The following is a 24,025-nucleotide window of genomic DNA, read 5'->3' as shown; positions in this document are numbered from 1 at the left end:
TTACAGAACAGGGAGTTTTACACTCAGTTCTTACCACACAGCATAAAACACTGTTGATACCATTTTAAGAAACTAAACTCTCCACCGCTATTTGGAGGCTGCTGCTTTGGGCTATTCTAATTAGCACCTGCACACCAAGGCTGAATTTTTCTGTAGTTCAGCCCAGTAATCCATCTGAGAGCCACTTCTGCAACTCGAGGATCAACCCAGGCCCAGACAATCCTCGCAGAAAAGGAAAGGCATGTTGGAGAGTGACCAGAGAGGCAAACCTTGCATTAAAACCCACGGGAAGGGAGAGAAAGAAAAATCTAAAAAAAGAAAAATCTAACTGGAGCTGGGGAGGAGTAAAGGTCAGCCTAACCTCTAAGCAAGCAGCAGGTGGAGCAGGGTTTTATTCAAACACAACTCAGTTGTGACAGCAGGGGCCTTCTGGGATTAACCAGCTATTGGTAGATTTTTCCACGAGCACAGATGTTTGGCTGAAGGTCACCTGCCTAAGCCTCAGCTTTTGGGCTCTTTTTCCACACTTCATTTAGTATGTTGCTTCACTGACTCCAGGTCCCATTCAACAAGGCTCTCTGCATATTTGCACCTACTGCTTAGGGTGCTCAGCACCTTCCAGAGCTGGCCCCAAGGTACCAGAGGCCAGGGAGGGCTGGGAGAGAGCACTGTGTTCCCACAGCCAAGAAGCACAAATGACACATGCAGGAACGGGAAGCGGCTTGAACAGATCTCCAAATATACATGCTGGGAAGCTGTGGGAAACAAAACATACAAAAAAAAAAAGAGGGTGGGTGGAATATGGGAGAGGTGCTAGCTGCAGAAGTAGCAGGATAAAATCTAGCAAGGAAGTGGGATGGCGGATGACAGCAAGGTAAGAAAGAGGGGGAGCAAACAAAAGCATGGGAGATAAGGCAGCAGAGACAGAAAAACTGAGTGTAAGGAGCTGAGAGATCCGCCTGCAGGTAAAGGACGAGCAAATACAGGAAATGTCTCAAAGACTTCCCCTCCTCTGTTTCAAGAACTGACTGGCACAACTAGGCCATAAAACCACTAGTCCCAGTTACCAAATTCGGCAGGTCCGGGGATAGTCTTCATTCCTCGATATGACTCCCATGGGCAGCACAAAGGGCTGAGAAGCTGGTGCCTTGTCCTGGGGTGTCCCCTCCGCCCCTGCTGCAGTCTCTTCCCCCTCGGCACCTTCTCCTCCCAGGGGCCTCGCAGCAGACTGGGAGGCAGCCTGCTGGCAGCGGTCCTCTTCCTCCTGCTGGTGTTCCTGCTCCTCCCGACGTATCTGCTCCTGGACCTCCAGGACGATGCGTGAGAGCTCACTGAAATCGTGAAGGTTCTCGATGTCGGGTAGCTGCAGAGGATGCGCCAGGTCGATCTCCACAGTCTGCTGCCCAGCTGGGATGTTGGGATCTCCCTAGAGACAACAGCAACAGCACTGCTGCAGAGGCAGGGTGCTACAGAGTTCAGACCTGTGTCCTCCTCACATCCATCATCTGACTTCTACACAGTTCACCCAATTCTACAATCACCAAGTTGGCAACAAAAAAAAAAAAAAAAAAAAAAAATCCCCTCGGACCTTGTTCATTGTTCCCTGAGCTGTCTACATCACTTCCTTCCCCCCTCACAGAAACAGAATTTTAAATCAGAAGCTACAAGCCAGGCTGTACTTGCAAGGGTGAACGAAAGTCAAAGCTGCAACTGCAGTTTGTCGGAATCCCTCCCTGCAGAGACAGGAGCTGGCTAGCCTGGCTTCAGTGAAGAGCTGCCAACATTTGGTACCTGCTCCTCGGATATATGCGAGTGATCTCCAGTGACCTGCTACCAGCTGCTCACAAAAAGCAGCTGGAAGGGAGAGAAAAGGAGGGGGAAGCCAGGTGGCATCATGAGAAACTTTGCAGAGTAGGTTCTAGCTACTCTGCATGTGTTAAGATTCACCCAATGCCACCAATTCCCACAAGGAACAGGGTCTGGGGCGGCAACAACTGACTGCCTCCCAGACAGAAATCTCTCCTACGGATCCAGGGCATTGAGAGTACTTTAACAAGCATCCGAGAGAAAGGAAAATGCACTCACGGTGATTTTAGTCCCCTTTGCTTTCTTTCCATGAAAGCTCAACATGACAATCTCCAGCCCATGGCTCCCGTACGTTCCTTTGAAGAGACCTGGCTTTATAAGGTCATCAGGGCTGCTAGGAGGGAGGTAGATGCGTCGGTATGTCAAGCAGTTGCTGTGCAAAAACCAAAAGGTTAGAGAGGTTAAGAGAAAATCCCTCGACATGAGGAATGCGTTTGCAGTCTGCTCCTCCCAGCAGCTTTGGGATGTTGTCAAGAGAGAGCAGGATCTGTGTTTTCAGCAATACCAACAAGCTTAACAGATTTCACATATGCAAGCACTCCCCTCCCTTCACTTCTCTCTAGCAGTCCTCGATAGCAGACCAGGAGGCTCCTGCAGCAAGGTCACAGTAAACCTCCTCACTCCTTGGGATTTCCAGAGAACCTAAGAGTGAAGCGTGTTTAAACATCTGCCACAGCGAGGTGGCTGCTATTAGAAGTTTAGGGCGATGGTTAAAAAAACCCCAAGTTCTCAGGAACTGTCTGATTTCTGCCTAGTGCACTACAACGCATACTGCTTACTAATATGGGTAATAAGCAGATAGCTCCTTGGGATCACAGGTATCTGCTCTGTCTTCAAATTAAACACAGTTAAATACTCAAAACCACCTTACTGCACATAGTGATTGGAAAAAACTTATTAAAAAGCTTATTATGACTGCTGTCACTGCATCTCATTTCTCTGTACAACTGGAAAGGACTGTGCTTCACCGTATCTTTGCACAGAGCCTGCAGAGACAGAACATTCCTCTGGCTGTTAAAGCCCATGGCAAGCACCCCATCTTCAGAACAAATGATCCAATGTGCTCTTGAAGTTGCAGCAGACTCAGTACCTAGAAAGAGCTGGTGCCCTTACTCATATTGGCTGGTGTAGATGAACTTCATCAAGATGAGCTCTTGCATGTGTTCGTGGAAGATGTCTTCCAGAGTCCGACCCCACTCTTCCCTTAGCCACGTTCGGAATTCCTGCAGCACAAGGAGAAGAGAAAAGAGGGAAGATAAAGGCATTTCATTTGCAACATGATGTACCCTGACACGACTTCGCCTCATCAGCACGATTCACTCTGCCAAAGTCAGAGGATCATGGCTGGATTTGGGAACGAGAACAGAGCTGGCTTGGAAATATGCTTAACAAGCAGGGATAATGGTAACTGCCCTACACCTGCCAGACTCCACAGAATAAACATGCTCCCCGTCAAATAAATTACAGGTAGAACCAATATACCTCCTCAGAACAAAAACATCACCTGTTACTACAAAGTAGCTGATCTACTACTTCTTTACGTCCTGACTTACCTTGCAGTAACTCATTTGTGTGCCCACAAGCTGACTTTTGTGCCCTATCCTGGCATGTTAAACATAAAAGCGGAAGCCTTTGAAAGGCACTGAAGATTTAGGAAGTTAAATCCCGCTGATTTAATAGTGATGAATCTAAATCCAAAGGGTGCTTTGAAAACATCTCCTGAAGTACCTCTACACCAGCTGACAAGTTAATACCCCACCATGGGTTAGTGCGATAACAGCTTACACTAAGATAGCAGCCTACCAAGTGATATTCCAAACCTGCTTGCTTTATCTTCTAAAGCCAGATCCTCCAATTACCATAATGCCACGCACACTTAACGTAGTGCTTTGAAAGTATTAAGACATTTCTCATCTGCTACAGAACCAGAAAACACTTAACTAAACCTTTCACCCAGCTGTTTCCCATTAGTAGACAGACATTTTTAAAGCATTTGTTAGAAGTAACTGAAGTATCAGATTTGTCACGTTTAACTAGCTGGCAGCAAACACCACTACCTGGAACAGCTGAAGGTTTTCATCCTGACATTTATACCTGCACCTTAAAACATGTAGTTTGAGTTGGGGATCTGCCTTGCTGGGTGTAGCTGACACAGACACAGGATAAACAACCAAATGAAGCTTTTAATCCCTCGACCAAGACGACAAGCAGTAGAAAGGTGCCCTGCTGACAAGCAGGATTCAAATGCAGTACTCAAATATTAGGCCCGTGCCTGAAAGATCTTAATTATACAGACAGCAATGCCACAGAGATCAGCGTCTGGTGAGCGCTGCATGGCGCACAATGCATGTTGCTGTCTTTCTTTGGACAGGCCTGCTATCAAACAGGAATGGTGTCACAGCGCAGGAAGAAAAAAGGTGCTGGGGCTCAAAGAGCACCCTGCCACAGAGAACTGCCCAAAACAGCTTTTTGCTTGACAGGATGGACATTAACAGCCTGCTCCAACACCCTGCTGTGTACTGAGGTAAGGCACAGGGTCTCCACCCAGCCATTCTGCGGGTGCAACGCTGCACTGATCCCATATACTGGATCCTCAAACCACACCGTGGCAAGCACAGAAGAAGTTCCCCAAGATCCTGCAATTATTCAAATGTGGCCGCTAAGTTTTGACTCAAGTCACAGATCAGTTCTACTCCCTTAAAAAAAGATCACAGTAAACCAGCCAGAAGCTACCAGTCTGGGTTTTCATGTATGTTCAGAAATAAGAAGGCAGAAGACAACCTCCCAGACCCTAACATTAGCTAGGAGATTAGGTAAGAGAGCAATGATTTATCTGTTATATATGATAACAGCCTGAATGCAGACTCTTGGCAAAGCACTCTTACCTCTTGCCTTCCCCCTGACATCCGATGGTGATCTGTCTGGTTGCATTTCGTGGAGAACTCATCCTTCTTTACAATCTGTAGTTACCATGGAGGAGAATTAACAGGTTACAGACCCATCCAGAAATGCCTAGGAAGATGTAACTAAGACTGCTTAGAGAAAATGCTTTACACAATAATAAATTACTGAATTTGTTACAATGGAAAAATCAATAAGCGATACTGCGCATAACAGCTACAGAATAGAGAAATAAAAGCAATGAAACCCCAATGCATTCTAATGAAAGATACTAGCTTTAAGTTGCTTCTCTAGTTAAGCTTCCTTCTTCACAGAAAAGGAAACAACCTCTCAGGAAGCTTTTCATAGCATCCAGCACACTGAATGGACGCTGTATCACCTTCTCAAGGTCTCAGAGATGAGAACAGGTCTGTGCATCTGCTCAGACACATTCACCAGCTGCACGAGGCCATTTTACGTACCCTTTCCCCCAGCCTGTACACATATTGGTGCTCCCACCCTCCCACCGTGCTCCAGCCCAACAGAAGCCAGTATAGCAGCCTTGCTGTACTATTGCCAACAAACAAATTCAGAGTGGGGAGCAGCCCACACAACTTGTCAGACACATAATGAGAGTAAAGCTGGCATCCACACACACAACAAGGTGGGGGAAAAGCCACATCCCTTCAATAAAATTTTCATACATTTTTCTGATGAATCCGTTTTCAGAGCCAGTGTGCACACACGCATCACACCTAGGAGAGGTGATGGTGAAAGCACTCGAGGAGCTCACCTGGATATGGCCGTTATGAGGTCCCTTATGACCATACATACACTCAACTGTTGCACATTTCCTCTCCATGAGATGAATCCTGAAGAGAGGTTTGAATCTCATCGGATCATCAACATGAGGGTCATGAGGTGGCAAGTACATCCACCCGATGATGAACAAACCATCTACCTGTAGAGGGATGGCAAACAAAGCACACCAGATCAGCCTTGCATGCTTTCTGTTGAGTTTGCAGCAAACAACTCTGGGGCCTATTCTGCAACAGAGCAGGAACTGTAGAACAGCTTGCTGCATTTCCAAAGTGCTTTCCAGCAATTAAACCAGACCATATGCACTCACAGCACACCCTTGGTGAAGAGGGAGAGGGTTTCGTTACAAGGCTTCCTGCACCACTGGAAAATGATCAGGCCTTTATTACTGCAAACGACTTTGTGACGGATGCTTGGTGTGCAGAATCCAGAGGGAGAGACTGCACTGAAGAGTTTGACTAGCTGTGTGGTCTCTAATTGGTTTGAGAGCTCATGCTGGCAGAGACTTGAATAGACGATTTCTGCTTCTCATGATTACCCGTGCCTTTTGGACACGGAATTATTTGGCTCTATTACTCACAGACAGCATAGGAGGTACAAGTGCCAGCACTCCTCCTGCACACCTAACAGAATCCTTCCCCTCAAGCTCTGCAACTCCAGAGAAAGGGTATTTTCTAAACAGAGATTTGAGACAAGAGCAGAGCAGCGCCACAGAGGCATACTTGTCTTTATAAGGTCACAGCATCACATAAGTATTGTTGCACTTGGATGCACTCTTACTCCAGTTCATGGAATAGAATCTTGCAAAACCCAAAGGCCTCATGATTTATTATGCTTCAATGTGTCAGCTGTTGAAGCTCGGTGCAAAGAACAAGGGCTTCAGGCAAACTTCTGGCCCAGCTCTCACCAATACAAAGTCAAATGTTATTCATTAACTGCTCTCCCCAGCAGCACAAGAGCTGCCAGGCTCCACAGGTCTTGCACCAGTCACATACCAGTATCACTATATCCGATGCATTAGACACAGCTGGTGAAAAGTATGGCAAGCTACAGGAAGGAGAGGTGCGTGAACACAAGTGCAAAACCCTTTGCAAAACGTTCAGCTGCAGGCAAAGAGAATGCATAAAGATAGTGCTAAACCTCTGCAGTACTCGATGCACAAGGAACGGACTCCTGTGCCAGCCACTGGAATATCAGCATTAAACTCTAAACCAAGCCTTTCCCTGAAAGGTTGCTCAGGCTTTACATGTGCTCCTGTAGCTGTTTGGAATACAGATGAAAAACAAAAGGACTGTCTGGAGAAAGGTGGTGATGATGGGAAGATCCAAGAAGCAATTTCCGTGTCCTAATCGCTGGCCTGAGGGCTGCCTGTTCAGGCTTCTCAATAGCACAGAGATGGCAACCAGGTCTAGAAAGTGGCGTACAGAGAGTCATCAGCCCTGGACACCACGCCCCCAGAATGAGGTACTCACCACCACGTTCAGTAGCCCCCCATAGGGCCCGATGTCCGGCTGCCATAATCCCAGGATGTGTCGGTATCGGTGCAGCACTAGGGAACAGTGAGACACAGAAGTGAGCACATTAAGCTAAAGAATTGAGATTTTGGGGAAAAGAAAGCAAAAGGAAGACTGCAACCAGACTGCACACAACCCTGACCAATAAGACCCACAACTGCCTTTACTAAGGAAGAGAAAACTGGTTACGCCCCACCACAGCCAGGCAGTTCTGAACGCCCATGAGCTCACACAGATTTATGTTGCTCTCTACAGCCCTGCTCCTGGCCCTGTGCAGGGGCAGGAGTTAGCTTCCAGGACTTTACACAACCAGATACTTCACCAGGAATTCCCAGAAAACTTTTGCAACATGGTCCCGTTAATGCAAATCACATGATATACCCAGAGCTAAAAAAAAAAAAAAGCATCTGCCGTCTCCAGTTACCAAAAATGTACTTGATGCCTCAGACTGCAAAGCAACAGCAAATAAGGAAGGGCAAAAAGGCAGTAAGGAACAGGGAAATTTGAATATTTTGAAAGAATTTCCCTGCCTTGTATAGACAAACTTGTCTCCAGAGTTAAGCGTCCTTAAAAACAGCCACCAAGAGAGCACGGGCAAAGCGCACGGACCATGCCAGCTCAGGAGATCTGGTGGTGTTACCAGGTCAGTAACAGCCTTCAAAATCCTAAGTAAGCAGCTAGATTTCAGCAGTGCCCAAAAGCTCCTTCAAAACTCCCTTCAAAGCCTACTGCATCAGGTGAGGCTTCTCCATTTCTCATCTCAGAGCTAGGTGCACTTTCAATCCCACCAGAATTGAAGGACAAGGAGGAAAGTTTTCAGCAAGCAGGAGAAAATGCCTGTTACAGACTGATCTTAAATCTCCTCTCTTGAGGAAAGCTTAGAGGTGCTACTTGCCTCCAGTCCTTACACAGTCAGCCATAATTTTTGTCCATATAATTTCCTGACATGACCAGTAACCTTCATGTGAAGACATTACACACAATCTGGCATTTTGGGCAGAATCAACAGGATGCAGATTATTTCTATGAAGATGGCAAGAAGATACTACACTTGCCTTACAATGATGTATGGCCAACTCAGAAGGCCACAATAACACATTTTAACCTACAGGACTGGCTTGAATAATGGTTTTTGCTTTGCATTAATTTACAGGAAGAACTGTGTTTCAGTGCAGCTGTTACAGTAGCTTTCTTTCATTAACTACTTAAGATAGCAAGAACTATAGGAGTGTTTTTATTACACCAAAGCAGAGAACTTCCACAGAAGTTTAGGACAGCAGGGAGGGTTGTCCAGAGATGCTGCCAACTGGCCTGGAGGAGCCTTTTTCCTGTGCAGTAAACAATTTAAGATTGATGGCCTGGTTTCACCCAGTGAACCAAGTGCAGCACAAGCAGCACTAAGGCAAGCAAGCAAACCACATTCCCAGTCTTCTCGTCTCAGTGCAGTAATTACATATTAATAAATGGTATGTGCATAAGCCGCCCCACCCACCACAATCTGCCTTCTACCCTGTCTGGCATGGAGATGATAAAACCCAGCTTGCTTTTTTGTTGTTGTTGTTTATTTTTAGGACAGAAAACTTGATGCTAAGCTATCCAAGAGTGATGAGGATGTCCCTCCTCCCCCAGCTCCTGTGAGGAGCGCTTTCAGAGCTGTAGCTACAATTGATGGACTTTTCAACAGCGCAGTAAGTGTCTGCTTGACAAGGCAAGCCCTTCCACTCCAAGACACACGCCTGTCGAGGGCAGTTTGTGTGCTCACTTTGAGTACACAGCCAGCTCCAGCTGCAGCTCGGCTCGCCAGGAGCCATGGCAGTTCAGGGAATGTGGCAGAGTCACAGACAGAGCCTGCTTCACCATCTGCTCCGACCACCCGGAAACCTGGGGCTGCAAAGGAGGGAAGAGGCCAAAAAATCCCATTCACCTCCAGAAGAATCCTAACCACTGGATAGCAGCTTCTGTGCACCGCTTGCCCCACTACTGTGGGCAGCTCTTCTTTTTCAGATTTTTAAGACCCCAGCTGTTTGGCACCACAGATGAGCTGATGGGAAACAGGCTGTAGTGTGAGCAGTGCTTCACACAGCCTCACCCTCCCTACACACCAACACCCCTGGCAGGGACACCTTAACAGACAAGCCCTCTCCCTCACTTGCTCAGGGTGCTGTGGACTCTTCCTCCTCCCATTCTTTCAGGAAAGGAAGTTACTGGGGAAAATGCTGGTTCTTGGTCAAAAGCCCAAACAAATCTCAAAGCGAAAGCACAGCTCCATTTTCAAGGCTGGGGTGTCTCTGGGCTCCAGCGAGCCAGCAACTATATTCATGGAAGAGAAAACCTGAGGAATTCCAGCTCTGGCTCTTCCTGACGGGAGACAGGATGGATCTGACAGTTGTTTCCCTCCCTGCTCCTTGAAAGACAACAGCACTTGGGTCTTTCTCCAAGGTTTTCCTCTCCTATGCACACTGCCTATTTTTCTCAATCCTGAAGAAGCCTCTTGCCTAATCAAAATTCTGAGCCCACATTCTGCCAAATGGAGCAAAAATAAATCCACTGGATACTTCAGTACAACCCCCACCCAGCCTGGATATTACTCACGTTGCCACAAGCAGCCCTGCACACTCTTCAGATGGAAAGGCAGCGTGAATCCACCTGGGCATGGGCTAGGAAAAGCAGTGAATTCCCAAGCTCCCACCCAGAGAAGGCTGCCTGGGAAAGGTCTCATGCCTGTGCTCTTTGTTGGAGTCAGACACAGGACAAGGAAGTGACACTGAGCAAATGCAAAGCGATCCAAGCAAGCACTGCAGCACTGGCACACCACAGACACTGTAGGGATGAACAGACAAGTTACAACCCCAGAATGGGTTATTAAAAGAGGAGGAGAGCAGATGCTATCAGATGTTACTGTTTTAACTAATCTTATTGCATTACCTGTGTCCAGCTTGGATAGCACAGGCAGAGAAATGCAAAAACCTAACAGGGGAGTTTGCAGTGAAATCTGCAGCCTTTAAAGCAGAGGTAGCTCACTTTGAGTGGAAAAGACTCGATCCACTACAACTCTCTGGGATTCTCAGGATGCAGCAAGGTATCTGTAAGCAAAATGAGTTGGAAAAATGTAAGCAGTTACTGCCCCCCAGCTGGTAGTAACTGACCTGCTAGTGGAAGGAGCTCAGTGTCAGCCAGGCTAGCTTAAAACCCTGGGGAAAGTGATCTGAGCTGACCTGGCTAATGATGCATAAATATGAATTAGGGAGCACAGAGACGGTAAATCCTGGCAACATGGTTGCAGGCAGTTAGCAGACAGGAGGGGAAAAAGGGGGAAGCAGGTAATCGCATCTTAAACCACACTGACTTTTCCCCAAGTAACACAACATACCCCTAGAGAAAAGAGGCATGAGACATCAGAAGTTTGGGGCTGCAGCTGAAGAATTAACAACTGAGGGAACAGCACAAAATGCCATTTGAGAGCCACCACAAATGGCACATTTGGAGCAAACACCCAGGTAGCAATCTACAAAGAAGTCCCTCGTCCTGAGGGGCAGCTCAGATGTGCCTCTCCTTCCCATACAGCTCCAGAACAAGGCTGGTGTTGACAGGCAGGACTGCCAAACCTAAAACTTTCTACTCATTCCTGCTGTAGCCCTGCTGCTGTTTGTCTGTCATGACTCACGTTAAAGACACCATCTTCTCCATGTGGCCTGTGCTTGAGTGCTTTCTTTAGCACAGGTAAGTCTGCAGCATCCATTCTGCTCATTAGTGTGTGCAAAAAACTACATTCCCAAGCACCAGTGAGTTAGTAACTTGAGTCTGCAAAACTATGCAGACCCAAAGGGGCATTAGATACAGCTCAACACCCTCTCCAAATACCAAACAGTACTGGCTTCCTTAACTGATGTAAACTAAACAGCATCCCCCCCAACTCCTGCAAAGAGTAAGCATTAAACCCCAATGTTTTACTGTTCTTTCTTCAAGACAACATTAAGAGGGGAGAAACAATTTATCCAGAGTGGCTTCTTGACTAAGGAAGGCAAATCACAATCTCTGAAACACCAGCAGAACGTTTCCTAGAGAGGGAGATGGTGGTCAAAAGGATCCACTGTGCAGGGAGGGGAATTAGTATGGGAACCCTCAGCCTTTTTCACTGGGAAGGGCTGTGGATGTGAATGCAGCTCATCTGAATCAAGACAAAGCTTTTTGCCAGTGCAGAGCTTATTTAAACTTGCTTTTGGGAGCCCTCACCAGGGTATCTGAATACTTCCTTCTGAGGGAGAAGCAATCCATGAAGAGCAGAGTGAGTGCTCCCTACTGTGAACAGAGAACCTCCTTTTTGCACCCAGTCAGGACCATTTTCTAACTCAAAGCACTTCAAAAGGCAACCAACAAACCTCACTGCCTGCCCTGCTCACACTGTCACTCTAAAGAGTCAGAATACTCCACTAATGAGCAACAGACAGAAGTGACTAAACAGCACCCTCCATACTGTCCCAAGGTCCACCCCAAAATAATCTGCTTAAAGCAACGTCACACTCCATGCAGCATCTTGTGTGTGCTTAGTGCAGGAAGCATCAACCAGCAGGAGGTACGTACGGCAGGTGTAAACATCTCTGTACTCCATGTGCTCGTAGTCGGGAAGGATTTTCATAAAACGCCCCGACTTCACTCGTGGGTTTATACCTGAACAGACACAGCAGGGTAAGTACCAGCAAACTCTGCTCCACTGTAACCAGCACGTAACAGTATGATGAATCTGGACCAACCATGTAGGCAAGTCAAACTCTCTTTTGACTCGTCTTCCAGTTGTGGTGCACCATTTGTTTCCGTCAGGCCCAGTCTCAGGTACACTCGGTTAGCAGGATTACTTACACAGAACTTGGCACGTTCAAGATTCCCACAGACAATATTTACAAACGGCATCCAGTGAATTCAAAGGGGAATCGGGGTCTTCCAAACTCTGTAGTGCGACTGCAACAAGCACTTCTATCTCAAGAAGACCACTTAGGCCAAGTAACTACAAGGACAAGGCTCAGGCCTTGGATTACTTAAGCTCAGTTCCCCATTTCCCACACTACTTCTTATGGAAGCACGTTCAGCAGATGGAAAAGTGCATGTGAGTCCTGCCAGTAACCCCAAATTAGCTCTTCTGCAATTAAAGAAGTTTATGGGACAACAGAGAAAAATGGGGTCACACCACCAGGAAACTGTTCCACTAAGTGTTTGCAACAGGGCAAACTGCTGAATCTGAGCAGGAGAGCCAAGATGGTACATCCCCAAAAGCTAGAAATGGCTGCCAAGCATTCTGACTTTAGAGTAACCATTGCTAGTTAGGATTGCTGAACGGATACGGACACAGTCCTAATGCAGAAGTGCAATCAAATCTATCACAGAGGTGGTTCTCACACGTCAGGCGGGACTCTTTGCCAATGGAGGCTATGGATTCAGAAACTACTCTGGTGCAAGGGAAGACTGGAAACATACGTGTAAGATAGATCTGTTGAGGGCTACTAAATCAACAAACTGCTTTAGACTCTGGAAATCCCCCAACCTGAAAACAGTCAGAAGCAGGAGAGTACTGAGGAAAGTATCGCACAGGCTTGCCCTCTTCTCAGTCTTCCCTGAGTGACTGCTCACAGCCATGGCTGCGAGGTACAGGACTGGGCTAGAGAGACACCATAAATCTGAGCCAGTAAGGCCATTTTTACATATAGCTTGTGTATAAAAGCAGCACTAAATATCACTTTAATAGATCTGAACCATGGAACTATTGTAGCAAAAAGGACTACAGGTTATGAAGAGATGTTCTGCCATTTAAGACTGGTGATGCAGAATTAAGATCCAATATGGTGTGTGCTGTGTGGCTATTACCACACCAGGGTCATGCAGAGATACCGGATTGAATGGGAAGTAAGGGAGGCCTCAAGTGCTAACGAGACTTCTCTGGGGACATCTAAGTGCTGGCTCAGCATCACTCAGCCCTCTCACCCAGGAAAATTAGGCAGCTCCAGTCCTAGTGCACAAATAGGTAAAGAGGGACACTGGGTGATGAAATAATTAACCCATGGACCCTCGTCCAGTCTATTAAAGATGGGATTAAAACCCTTTCACCTGTTTTTCTTTCCAGCATTAAGATCAATGCTTGAGGTCATCACTGCTTCAGGGTTCAGCAAATACAGCACATGTAGAAGCTGAGCCAGATTTTGGGTCTGCAAAGCCTACAGAGACCTCTCGTGATTGACCTCTCTGCTTCTGTTTCATAAAGCAGGACCTTCTTTGAACAGTCAGAAGCCATAGTTCCAGGTGCTGCAGGTTAAATTTTTATGCTATGGACCACAGCTAACTCCCTTACAAAATTTGTGGTGGGGAACTAAGACAATACAGCCTGGCAGTGCTAGTATGGGAGCTCTTGGGGGCTTCATGAGGCTCTCAGCAACCAGCTCAGCTTCTGACTGCAAAGGGCAGGATCTGGTGTCAGGGCAGACAGCCCCACCACGGATCCAGGCCTCCAGTCAGTCCTTAGCCTGCCCTGCTTTCTCTCCTCCAACGATGCCTCCACCCCTCCCGGCTGCAAGACAGAGGATATGTATCTACCCTGCAGAAGGCACAATGGGTCTAAGGAGCAGGGTCTCAGTCCCACAGACATTCCTAAAACGCACTGACACCCCAGCAGAGGCCAGCCCTGACAGGCTCTGCTCCTTCAGGAGCAGGCCAGAGGATCGCTCACCCCTTTACCTCCAGCACTTTCCTCACTGTCAGCACATAACAGCATCCTTTTGCTGAGATCAAGACTTAGCTACATTAGGGCTATGAAAAAAATATCAGTTAATTCCTTAGCAAGATCTGAAAATGGCAAAACAGGAAAGGATGCAAAACATTCAATACACTTATTATAAATTACCTGCTCTTTTCCTGCCAAAGGATTGGGGGGCACAGACATCCCAATTCTTGGCATCTGCTTCGTATTAAATAAAACTCAAAAAATGTCAACTTCACAGATGAAACCCCTGCCATGAGCAAGTAAGTCTGAATAACTTATGCCATCAAAGTTTAATAAATATTCAACATGTATATGCTTTCAAAACTGGTACTAAGCAAGGACATACAGATCTGTATCAGCTTTATCACTTACGTTTGGCATAAACATCTCGACAGGACACTCCTGTGATCTCCAATTTCCGCAAGTTTTCACAGACGCCATATTCTGCAATGACACAGATAATAACGTCAACTCTGGCACAAAGGTGTTTGCTACCCAGGATCTTGATATCTACTGTTTGAGCAAAAATAAGATCTTATTAGGTGCATTCTTGCAAGCTGCCACATTAGTCCAAGAATCTTATTTCTGCTTTGAAGAGAAAACAGAAAACTAGATGTAATTTCATTGCAGCCTGGGAATCTTAACACATTTTACAAGCAGTGCCAGCAACAAACACACCATAAGGAACACACAAACAGCAAAGTTACAGATGCTTACACCTAGACCAGAAAGAATGTGAAATGTGGAAGACGTACTCATTCCAGCTGGGATTGTATGCCCGTTTAGATCAAATCATGGTTGTGTGTGGTAATTATCTACTCCTACTGAGATATCCTACAGGGAAAACTGCTTATTAGGATCCTAAAGAAAAGGTCACAGACTTTAAAAAGAATGAAATGGAGACATAAAACAGGCATCAGCATGTACAAATATGGTTACACTTGAAAGCAGATCAGATTGAGATGGGTCTGTTGTACACTCAAATGCCTTTGATTGCTTACAGAACACCCTGAAAACAAAGCAATCCAGAGATCTTCAAGGCAGCTTTGAAGCAGAAAATGAGATTCTCTCCTATCCTTTTCAGGAAGCCAACGCCGAACTTCTAAGAATCTTTAAAAAAACAGAAGCAAGTACTAACATCTCAATGCAAAGAAATCCTTAGAAGACCAGAGGGAGGAAATGAGAGGAGGGAGATCCCAGAAAATCATCAGCCACAAAAAACAGCCTGCTGCAGTGAGCCTGATAGATCTCAGTATGGAAAACTACCCTCCTTGACATCAAAGACATCTATACCACAGATCAAACACCAGCTTTCCTTAGCAACATCTACCAGATATTTGATGCTAAAGTGTATTTGTGAAGACCCTTATCAAATCATTAAACATGAAATTTATCCTCAGTCGAGCTTTCTTGAATTACCAATCTCCTGTGGCTGCCAAATACCACTACCTAATGCTGGTAACCTGCAGCAAACGGAGAATTCATTTTTCATATACGAGAAAAGCAGAAGTTTCCCTGAATGAATTCAACCTCTTCTTGTCTATAAATACACTTGTGGTACATGTACACAATGATAAAGCACACACAAAGCTTACTGTCAGCCCACTATGGGGAATACACGTTCTGTATAACATCACTTCGGGTAAGCAGCAAGTTCAATAAAGGTAAGAGTGGGCAGAAGGTACAACAAAGACACTGCCCTTCATTTAAAGATGCAGAGGTCAGTGGCAAAGCTCCTGCTGACTTCCGCAGCAAAAGCCAGAGGAAGCTCTAAGTGTTATTAAACACAAGGTGGGATGAGGAAGCACAATTAGCCAGAGAGCAGAGAGACGAGCTTGCAGGAAAGTACATCCAGCCCAGCACAAACAAGCTATTTAGCGCTGGGCTATGGCCAGCTGACCCGACGGAGCCATTCTGCAGAGTTGTGAAACCAGAGCTCGGCTGGAGGCTGGAAATTCAGACCCACGCTACAGTCACCCCATGTCTAGCCCTCCAGCCAGAGCTATCAAGGCTTTCAACCACTGGTCTGCAAAGTGTATACAAGTGGGTATGTGTTTGGTAATTACATCAAAGGGATGGAGGGAACAGTATGTTTCCTCAGCTGATCAGAAAGTTAGGGATCTTTAGAAGATGACAGAAACAGTGGGCTCATAGCCTGCTGTTGGGAAACAGCCAGCTTGTTCCATGTAAACAAATACTCACCTGGCCACAGAATCAGCAAGATGCACACTCTGCGCAGCAGGCATTGCAGCTAGATTAAATTCAGTGTCATTGAAGATATTTATACTGCATCAGAAAGGGAGGAGACATACAGAGGATCCTGCCCAAATGGCATTTCTCCACGTTGCTCTCTAACAGCGGTACTAGCACAGTGACGTTCTCTCTTCCTCCAGAAGCTGCTGATTTTTCGCAAAGCGTTTTCCCTAGTAGGTCTGTAAATCACTTTGAGTGCACTCTCAGTGCTGGGCCACGGTAGATTCACTACCAGCAGGTATCTTGAAACAACAGGGTGGGGTGGGAAGTGGTTTGATATTAAAGCTCTATCCCAAGTGCCCTTGATAACTGCAGTGAAATTTTATGAAAGCCAAACCACTACTAAAGGTGCATTTCCTAAGTGTTGTAATTCAAATCTTTGCTGAAAAGACTGAAAGTTCTCCCAAGTAATAGCAAGCTCCTTTAAAAAAAGACAAAAATTTAGAAGTTCGATATTGCTACATGCCGTCTGACATTAGACATCCATGGCTTCCAAGAAAGTATTATCAAGAAAATAATAATCTCATTTTAGTGTGCTTTAACATTCATCTCATTTTATTATAACTAGTCCTTCTCCTGTTTTTTTCAGCAAACAACTACAGAGAGTCCAAATCCCAGAGTGATGGCTTAACTCCGGGTAAGTGCATCACTTAAGCTCTTCAGACCCATGAGCAGTTAACACCATGATGGCCACTTGATGGGAAAAATCATTCTCTTGGCTCACAGTGCCTACAAAAACCCCAAATACTGTAAGCAAGAAAGCTGGCCATCTCTTTTTCATCCAGAAGACAAGAGGGACATAAAATTAACAGTAATTAGAGCTTCAAGACAGTTACAGAAAAATAAAACTGATAAGGTTTTCTTTACAGAGAATAGAAAGCCTTTTCCAAGAAAGCTTTGAAGAGCTCAAGCTCTTCCTGGAAATTCCACTTCAGTGCAATTAAGTCTATTTTAAGGAAACACATCGCAGTGCAACAGCTCACTGGGTAAAGTATTTTAAGGAGTTAATAGTCACAGAAATTCACACATGACATTTATACCGTTAGAAAATGGCCACTTAATCCTGCTTCAAAAGCAAGGATGGAAATTAGTTTTAAAGGTCTTACCTGACCAGCTGGAAAGCATGTTTTATTAGGTTTATAAGGAGTGCTTGAAAGATTGACCAAACACAGTGACACAGTGCTGTTTCCATGGTCACACGCACTGGAATTTAAAGGACTTGGAAAGGCAGTCTCCATTTATTATGGACTGCACTAATACTTTTGCAAGTGTAATTTACTCCCTTGCCTATTCTCACCATATGCTCTTCTAAGCCTCACATTCCCTTTGCTTTTCTACAAGAAGCCATGTCACACACCTCCCTCTGTGTGGCCTAGACTGAAGTTTAAAAAACAAACAAACAAACAAGGTTCTTCCAATCCAGGCAGGGAAGAACCCCTGTAATCCTATCGAAGACCAAATTACTGCTTTTGCTTTCTCTCTTTCTCAGCACAGCAATGCCAGCAAGCAGCTGCAAGCACTGTATGTGGACATCCGCAGTTCAGAGGAAATTAGGACGTCTGGTGGAGCTTGACACCCTTATCATTGCTAGGTTTCCACTGTGCTCTGCCTCATCAAGTCCTCCAATTATTCCTGGATAGATGCGTGTTTACAAGGCTGTACACAGAACAGAAAGCATAGAAATTTACTGGATTATTTAGGAGACCACAGAAATGGGAGATTCTCAGGCTAGCATCTCTGAAATACCAGGTGGACAAGTTTGGAACCGGCTTCTTGTTTCCAAAGGTTGAGCTATCAGATTAAAATACACCAAATACTTTCCCAAACACTTCTCCCAAGGGAAGGCTTGTAGTTACCACCGAGATATTCTGCAGCCGCAAATAAGGAGCTGAGCAAAAGGAGATTTGATCTGCATCAAATGAAAGCATTTGCAAAAACCCTAAAGCAAAAGATGGGTAGCTTCAGCTCTACAGCTTACAAGCAGATCTAAGGAAGACCCTCTGAAGGATGGCTACAGCCAGTGAGCACCTGCCACTGACAGCAAGAAACAGCCACCAACTTTTAGATGGCATCTTGACAAAGAATGTCATCAGAGATGAAGAAAAGCCCACCGTGGTTCAAAAAAACACACTTACAATGGTCTAACCTCACATAAAGGGAGATCAGAGCCTTGTGACTTATTAAAACCGCCTTTGCGTCTACTAGGGTGCAGCACTACAAGAAGCTGTTCCTGTTGTGGGAGCAGCTGTACATGAAACTCCTGTGTGGATTCTCCGGAGCCTTGTGAGAGCTGAACTCCACGCAACAGTCCCCTCACTGAGTGTATAAACCAAATTTCCCACTCTTGTCCACAGGCACCTCTTTCTATAATACTTGCTGAAGGTTAGCATCTTTAACACCTTGGCTGACATTTTTCAGCAGGTCCAGAAGCTGTTGGAGGTTGTTTTCACAAACAAAAGCCTTTTCATCCAAGTTCTAGATCTGGTTGTTTTGAATTACTGGTCTCTTTCCAGGTGTTCTGCTGCACTTGCGCTGTTTTATTTTAAGATGGAAGTGGTTACCATTTAAAATGGGCTATCAGGTGTTAATCAAGGTATGTCAGGCCACCAGCCAGGGTGAAACACACTTTAATTCTGCTCCCACTGCAGAGATCAGCAATCTCCTATTTATAGAAAACATGAAAGTGACTGCAACCCTCCTCTTGCCAAAGAAGCAATTCAGAGACATTGTTTACCCCAAACAGTTGCAATGATAAAAGGACAACAGCCCTAACAGCCATGCCAGTGTTACACAACTACTTCTGGTTAATCCCAGCTCACAATCACCAGCAAAAGCCACTCTACTTTCAGGAAGACAAGTCCTCTGGCTGCCTCGGCTAATCACAACACATACTCAAAACTGATCTACAATAGAGTTGTCCACAGAGTGCAAGAGCAAGATACCAATGCTCAGGAGATTGAGTGCCCCATCTGACTTGGGCAACAGCTTTTCCTTACATTCACAGCTGCTCCTCTCCAAGACAAAGGTAGAAAATGGCCAAACCAAAGCACCACAACAATCAGCTTCTCTCAGAGAAAAACTGTCTAATTTTAGGATTGTCTTTCTTGTTTCTTCACTGTTGTACATTTCTGAAAACACAAACAGTTTTGCGTATGCAACTGACACAAAGTTCGAGTTTACCAGTTACCTCCTCAAAGAGCTCAGCTCTGGAACATCATCAGTAGGTTTCAGAGTGAATAAGCCATCAATCAAGGAGTATGCCAGGAGAGGCATGCATGGTCTCGCTCTGTTTCTAGGACATGCCACTTCACAACAAGACTCGTGCAGATACAAGTACACACTTAAGAACTGTCCTCTGTTGGGAAGTGGCTTGGTTTTGAAGAAGATTATAAAAAGTAATTACATTTTATGTTTGACTATCATACAGTCACCAATGTATGGCTATAGATAAATACTGTACAGGATATTCTAAATTTTATATGTGTATTTATATGCTAATATCTGATGTCCATCTATGTTCTCAAGTAGCTGCACTCATCACACAGTTGCACGCTCACATTTGAACATTCAGAGGCTGAGCATGTGCAACATATCACCGAAATATATGCAGAGAAATTAACTGCAAAACAGGTCCATAAAATTATGACCAATTTTACACTCAAGTGTACAAATACTCAAAGTTACAGTACTACCACAACAGTAATTACTGACACCGCTGTGCAGAGCAATGCAAAGCACCGTGAACAGTGCAAGAAATCCAGATTAGGAACCACCTGGAGAACCATGACTGGTTAAAAGATTGCAGTAACCATTTCACAGATGTAGTAAGTTTTTCAGCCAGAAACCTGACCCTTATCTGTTCAGCACAGCTTGCACGCCATGCCTTTGGTACAAGATCTACCTCAATCACACCAGCAGCCCACCAATACGCTCTCTGACAGTGGTTGGAACAGATACACTGGGGAAACAGAAGAAACTGTGCGAAAAGAGAATAAAAATTTGGTTTATGCACCTCTCACCTTGTAGCTAGCTAAGGGCCTTGAGACAGAAGCGTAGCCTTGATACTTTCCCTTCCAGTCTGGTTTAGTTTTAGCCATACAGAGCCCACTGCTTCCTTAAATTTCTGCTAAGCTTTTGAATACTGCTTTACCTACTGGCAAGAAAATCCGAGGAGCAGTCATGAACTCAATAAACAAATTTATTTCCCCATCAGGCCTAATTCAGTGCTTCCTTTACAAGATAATCTAGCCTGTATTTAAAAGTTATATACATTTCTATAGAAGCATTTTGCCAGAATCATAACCTATCAAAACAAGTAACCAGCGAAGTTTTGCAAACCATTTATGAAATGCACAAATGTCCACAAGGCCTCTACGTCAGTAGAGGAGCATAAGGAAAGTATGAATGTCATTTTATTCGCCTGTCTCCAAAAAAAAAAAGTTATTAGGACAATGGGATCATCCCATGTTGAACTAAGAAATAAGAACGCTTTGGTATACATTTCCTAGGTGCAGCCTTTGTACTGTCCAAGGGTTCTTGGATAGTGCTGATAAGGCATGAATTCATTCCTGCAAGGTTTAATGCATCTGAACAGATCCCACTGCCTATGGCAGGCAGCCACTCTGTCATACCTAAATTCTTCATCCTGATGCCCTCACTGGAATTAAAAACAGAAAACAAACAACGACGACAAAATATACATGACTTCATGTGCTGGCAGCAGAAGCACCTGGCAGGATCACACTATTTAGAGAGCCGATGAGCACAGCAAGACAGCCCTTGGAGGGTGGGCCAGCCGCTGGATTGACAAACAGGGGACAGAGAGCCACACTGATGTGAGGAAAAGGACAAGGAGTAAAGAGTAAGAATCGCAGCCTAACAGCACAGGGCCATAGCAACACAGGACTGAGGCGCTACTGAAAAACAATGCTCCCGAGTCTCTGCATTAATGCAGCCCAGCATCCTTGCAACAGACACTCTCCAGGAAACCACATGCAAACCAGAAACCCCTCCGTACCTGTCCCCATACTTCCCGAGACAGGCCAGGAACGGATGACCTTACCCAGGCCTGCCCCCCTCCACCCACCCACTCACCAGACCCCAGCAGGCTCCCCGCTTTCCCTGCTATACCTCCACAGCTCCAGGACCCCCCCACTGCACACCCAAGGGCTCCTCTCCTCCCCGGCGAAGCCCCATTCCGCAAGGGTCATTCCCTGTCCTCGCTGCCTGGCACACCCCAGCCTCAGAATTCACCCAAGGACATCCTACGTGGAGGCATCATCTGCCAGGGCCTGATCCCATCCCCGTTCCTTCCCTCCAGCTGCCGCCCCGGGGAATAACCCCAGGTTGATGCCCTCTGCTAGAGCTGCTCGCACGTCACCCCTTTTCCAGCAAGTGCCACCAAGAAGGGGCCGTGTCCCAGAGGATCTGCCCTCTCCTCCACCCTCCAGACACGGAGCCCTGCATGCACCCCTCATAGCCCCACAACCCGCACCCCCTCGGGCCCCAGCTCCTTCCCGCACTCCCAGACCCCACCACCCTCTCCTTCCTGCATCCCTTTAGGACCCCCACTCCGCACCCCATCGCCTCCCCACACCCTCGGGCTCCACCTGCATCCTTCGGGCCCTTGACCTTGTACCCCCTCTGCATCCTCCTGCCCACCCCCCCCGGGGCCCATCTCCTCAGGGCGTCCCCGGCCCCCCACCTCGGGGCGGGCGGTACCTTCGCGGCAGCGCCGCCGCCAAATCGTGTCGGTGCGGAGGATGCGGCGGAAGGTGGTGCAGACGCGGGCCAGGCTAGGCAGGTCGGTACCGGGCAGGGAGCCGAAGATCTGCACCAGCAGCTCGGGGGGCAGCTCCAGGAGGGACAGCGGGGCCCGCCCGGCCGGCCCGGCCTCGGCAGGGTGCGGCACGGGCCGCCCGCCCTCGATGCGCTCCGCCGCCTCCTCGTCCTCCGTGACGGCGCCGCCACCGCCGCCGCCCGCCTCCTCAGGGTCGGTATCGGTGTCGGGCTCGCTGTCACCGCCGCCACCGCGCCGCTGCTCCCGCGCCGCCCCCCGCCGGCGGCACCCGCGGGCCGGGCCCACCCCGCACAGCCGGGCGCACACCGCCATGGCCGCGGCCGCTCTGCCTGAGGGGGCGGTGCGCGCCGCCGCGCGGCGCCGCCGGGGCCCCGCCCACCGCCCGGCGCCGCCAATCAGCGCCGCTTTCGTGCCTCGCCACGCCCCCGCGGCCGACGGGCCGTTATCCCCGCCAGCACCGGCAGCGGGGGCGGCATCGCCCCCTAGCGCGCCGGAGGACCGAGCGCCTGGCGGGGGACCGGCGGAGGGGTGCCGGGGCCCGGTAACGGCCTGCGCTGCAGCCCGCTGCCAGGCCTGGGGGGCTCGCCGCCGCGGTCCCGCTCCCTGCTGCAATTCAATACGAAAAAATAAAAGTATAGATATATCCCTTTCCCTTAGAAACTTCTGCCTGCGGGAAGGGGGAAGAAAAAAAAAAAAAGGAGGAAACCACTCTTGCCCCGTGTGAGGATCGAACTCACGACCTTCAGATTATGAGACTGACGCGCTACCTACTGCGCTAACGAGGCTCCTCGAAAGAAACCGCCCCGCGTAGCTCCCTTCTGCCCGCCCAGCCCCGCCGCCGTCCCGGGGCCTTCCTGGTGTTCACCCCGTTACTGCCACTCCTCGGCGTGCCGCCTGAGAAACCTTGTTTCTTTACATATGGTTCCTTTTCTGCAAGTGAGATCTGTTCTTTTTTTTCTTCTCCCCAAATTCATTCTTTTCTGCAAGACAGACCTGAATTTTTTTGCAAATGGCTTCTCTTTCCCATGCTGTTCTGAAAGAGAGACTTTGGGTTCTTTTTTTGTAAATGGTTCCTTCTTCCCATGTTCCGCAAAACAGCTGCATTCCTAAAAGAGTCCTCTGGGGTTCCTGCACACCCTCATCCAGCTGCGCTGGCCAGGAATGGACTGTAAGGGCTGCACTGACAACACGCACACAAGAAAATCAAGTTGTTTCCATATAATTACAAAAATTAAAGCCAACCTCGTCTGCCTCTCTGAACAGTCGCTATTTGACTGGGATTTCTGCAGGGAAATGAACTCCGTGCATTCCCTAAAGTGCTCAGCAGGGTCCCCTGCGATGCTGGCAGAAGTGCTGCCCTGAATCCTAATCAATAGGCTTCCCCCTCAGTGAAGGTCTCAAGGCAGCGGTCACCATGACAATCAAGCAACAAACACCTAAACTGGAAGAAAATAGGAAAACAGGCATGTGATTGATGCAGAAAGTCTCCAAACCTCAGCCCCAAGAATCACTGCAGAGAGGCTGTTGGCCTGCAGAGAGACCAAGTGGCAGAAGGTGAAGCAAGAACAGACCTTTGGACATCAGCCCCACCAGACAAGAAGAGATGTTTGGGTTGTGCTGGACAGCCCGAGGATTTTGCCAAGTGGGCAGCTCTGTTGTCAGGGGAACAATACCTTGGTTTCCAAGGATCTGGATGGCCACGCATACGGGACGATCTGATGATGAGTCCAGGCTGCAAGGCTTGTGGTATGAACAAAATTGCGACAACCACAGGATGAGGAAACACTCGGCTTCTTACAGCCTGGACCACTGCATTCCTCCCTCCAACACTGCCCGCGTGCAGAATGAGGATGGCATTTCTCATAGTGTGCTAATCCTTTGGGGCTTTGGTGACGGGCAAGTTTAGTGCCCACAATTCTGATTATATTCAGAAAAGCTGCCCCAAGCATCTAAAAGAAGGCACATGGATAATGAGTCACCTAAACCAAACATCAACTGTTTGGAAATATGTCTGTAGCTGTTTTCCACCTGTGTTGAATCACATGATTTTTTCCCCTGTGTTACATAATGCTCAGCTGGTACTCAAAGTTTCTGACACAGCTCTAGAAGGCCTTGTCATGTCTGTTTGTTTAGGAACTGATGGATTCA

At 47.2% G+C, this 24,025-nt stretch overlaps 1 protein-coding gene and 1 non-coding gene across 8 annotated transcripts in view; both read right to left on the bottom strand.

The window, feature by feature from the left end:
• FBXO31 (F-box protein 31) overlaps positions 1-23,756 on the bottom strand; it is a 29,629-nt gene extending 5,873 nt beyond the window's left edge. For 2 of the 7 annotated variants that reach the window (XR_012625137.1, XM_074839927.1), the window contains exons 1-9: positions 21,799-22,189; positions 14,197-14,268; positions 11,661-11,747; positions 7,038-7,114; positions 5,540-5,707; positions 4,752-4,826; positions 2,980-3,089; positions 2,086-2,239; positions 1,068-1,426 (exon numbers count right to left, since the gene is read on the bottom strand). Coding sequence is in view for 6 of the 7 variants with exons in the window: in XM_074839927.1 (XP_074696028.1) it covers positions 1,068-1,426; positions 2,086-2,239; positions 2,980-3,089; positions 4,752-4,826; positions 5,540-5,707; positions 7,038-7,114; positions 11,661-11,747; positions 14,197-14,268; positions 21,799-22,189 (1,493 nt within the window). In the remaining variant the exon portion in view is untranslated. Of the gene's footprint in view, positions 1-1,067; positions 1,427-2,085; positions 2,240-2,979; positions 3,090-4,751; positions 4,827-5,539; positions 5,708-7,037; positions 7,115-7,310; positions 7,363-11,660; positions 11,748-14,196; positions 14,269-21,781; positions 22,190-23,550 lie in introns of those variants that run through there. The other 5 variants (XM_074839929.1, XM_074839931.1, XM_074839928.1 and 2 more) reach the window with 5 other exon arrangements.
• On the bottom strand, positions 22,590-22,662 carry TRNAM-CAU (transfer RNA methionine (anticodon CAU)). The gene has a single exon. It is a non-coding gene; the product is annotated as a tRNA-Met (tRNA).
• Positions 23,757-24,025: the final 269 nt, after the last annotated feature.

Source organism: Strix aluco, chromosome 14 (assembly GCF_031877795.1).
Source record: "Strix aluco isolate bStrAlu1 chromosome 14, bStrAlu1.hap1, whole genome shotgun sequence".
Lineage (NCBI taxonomy): Eukaryota > Metazoa > Chordata > Aves > Strigiformes > Strigidae > Strix > Strix aluco.
The sequence above is the reverse complement of the archived record's forward strand: the minus strand, read 5'-3'. Positions and strand labels throughout refer to the sequence as shown.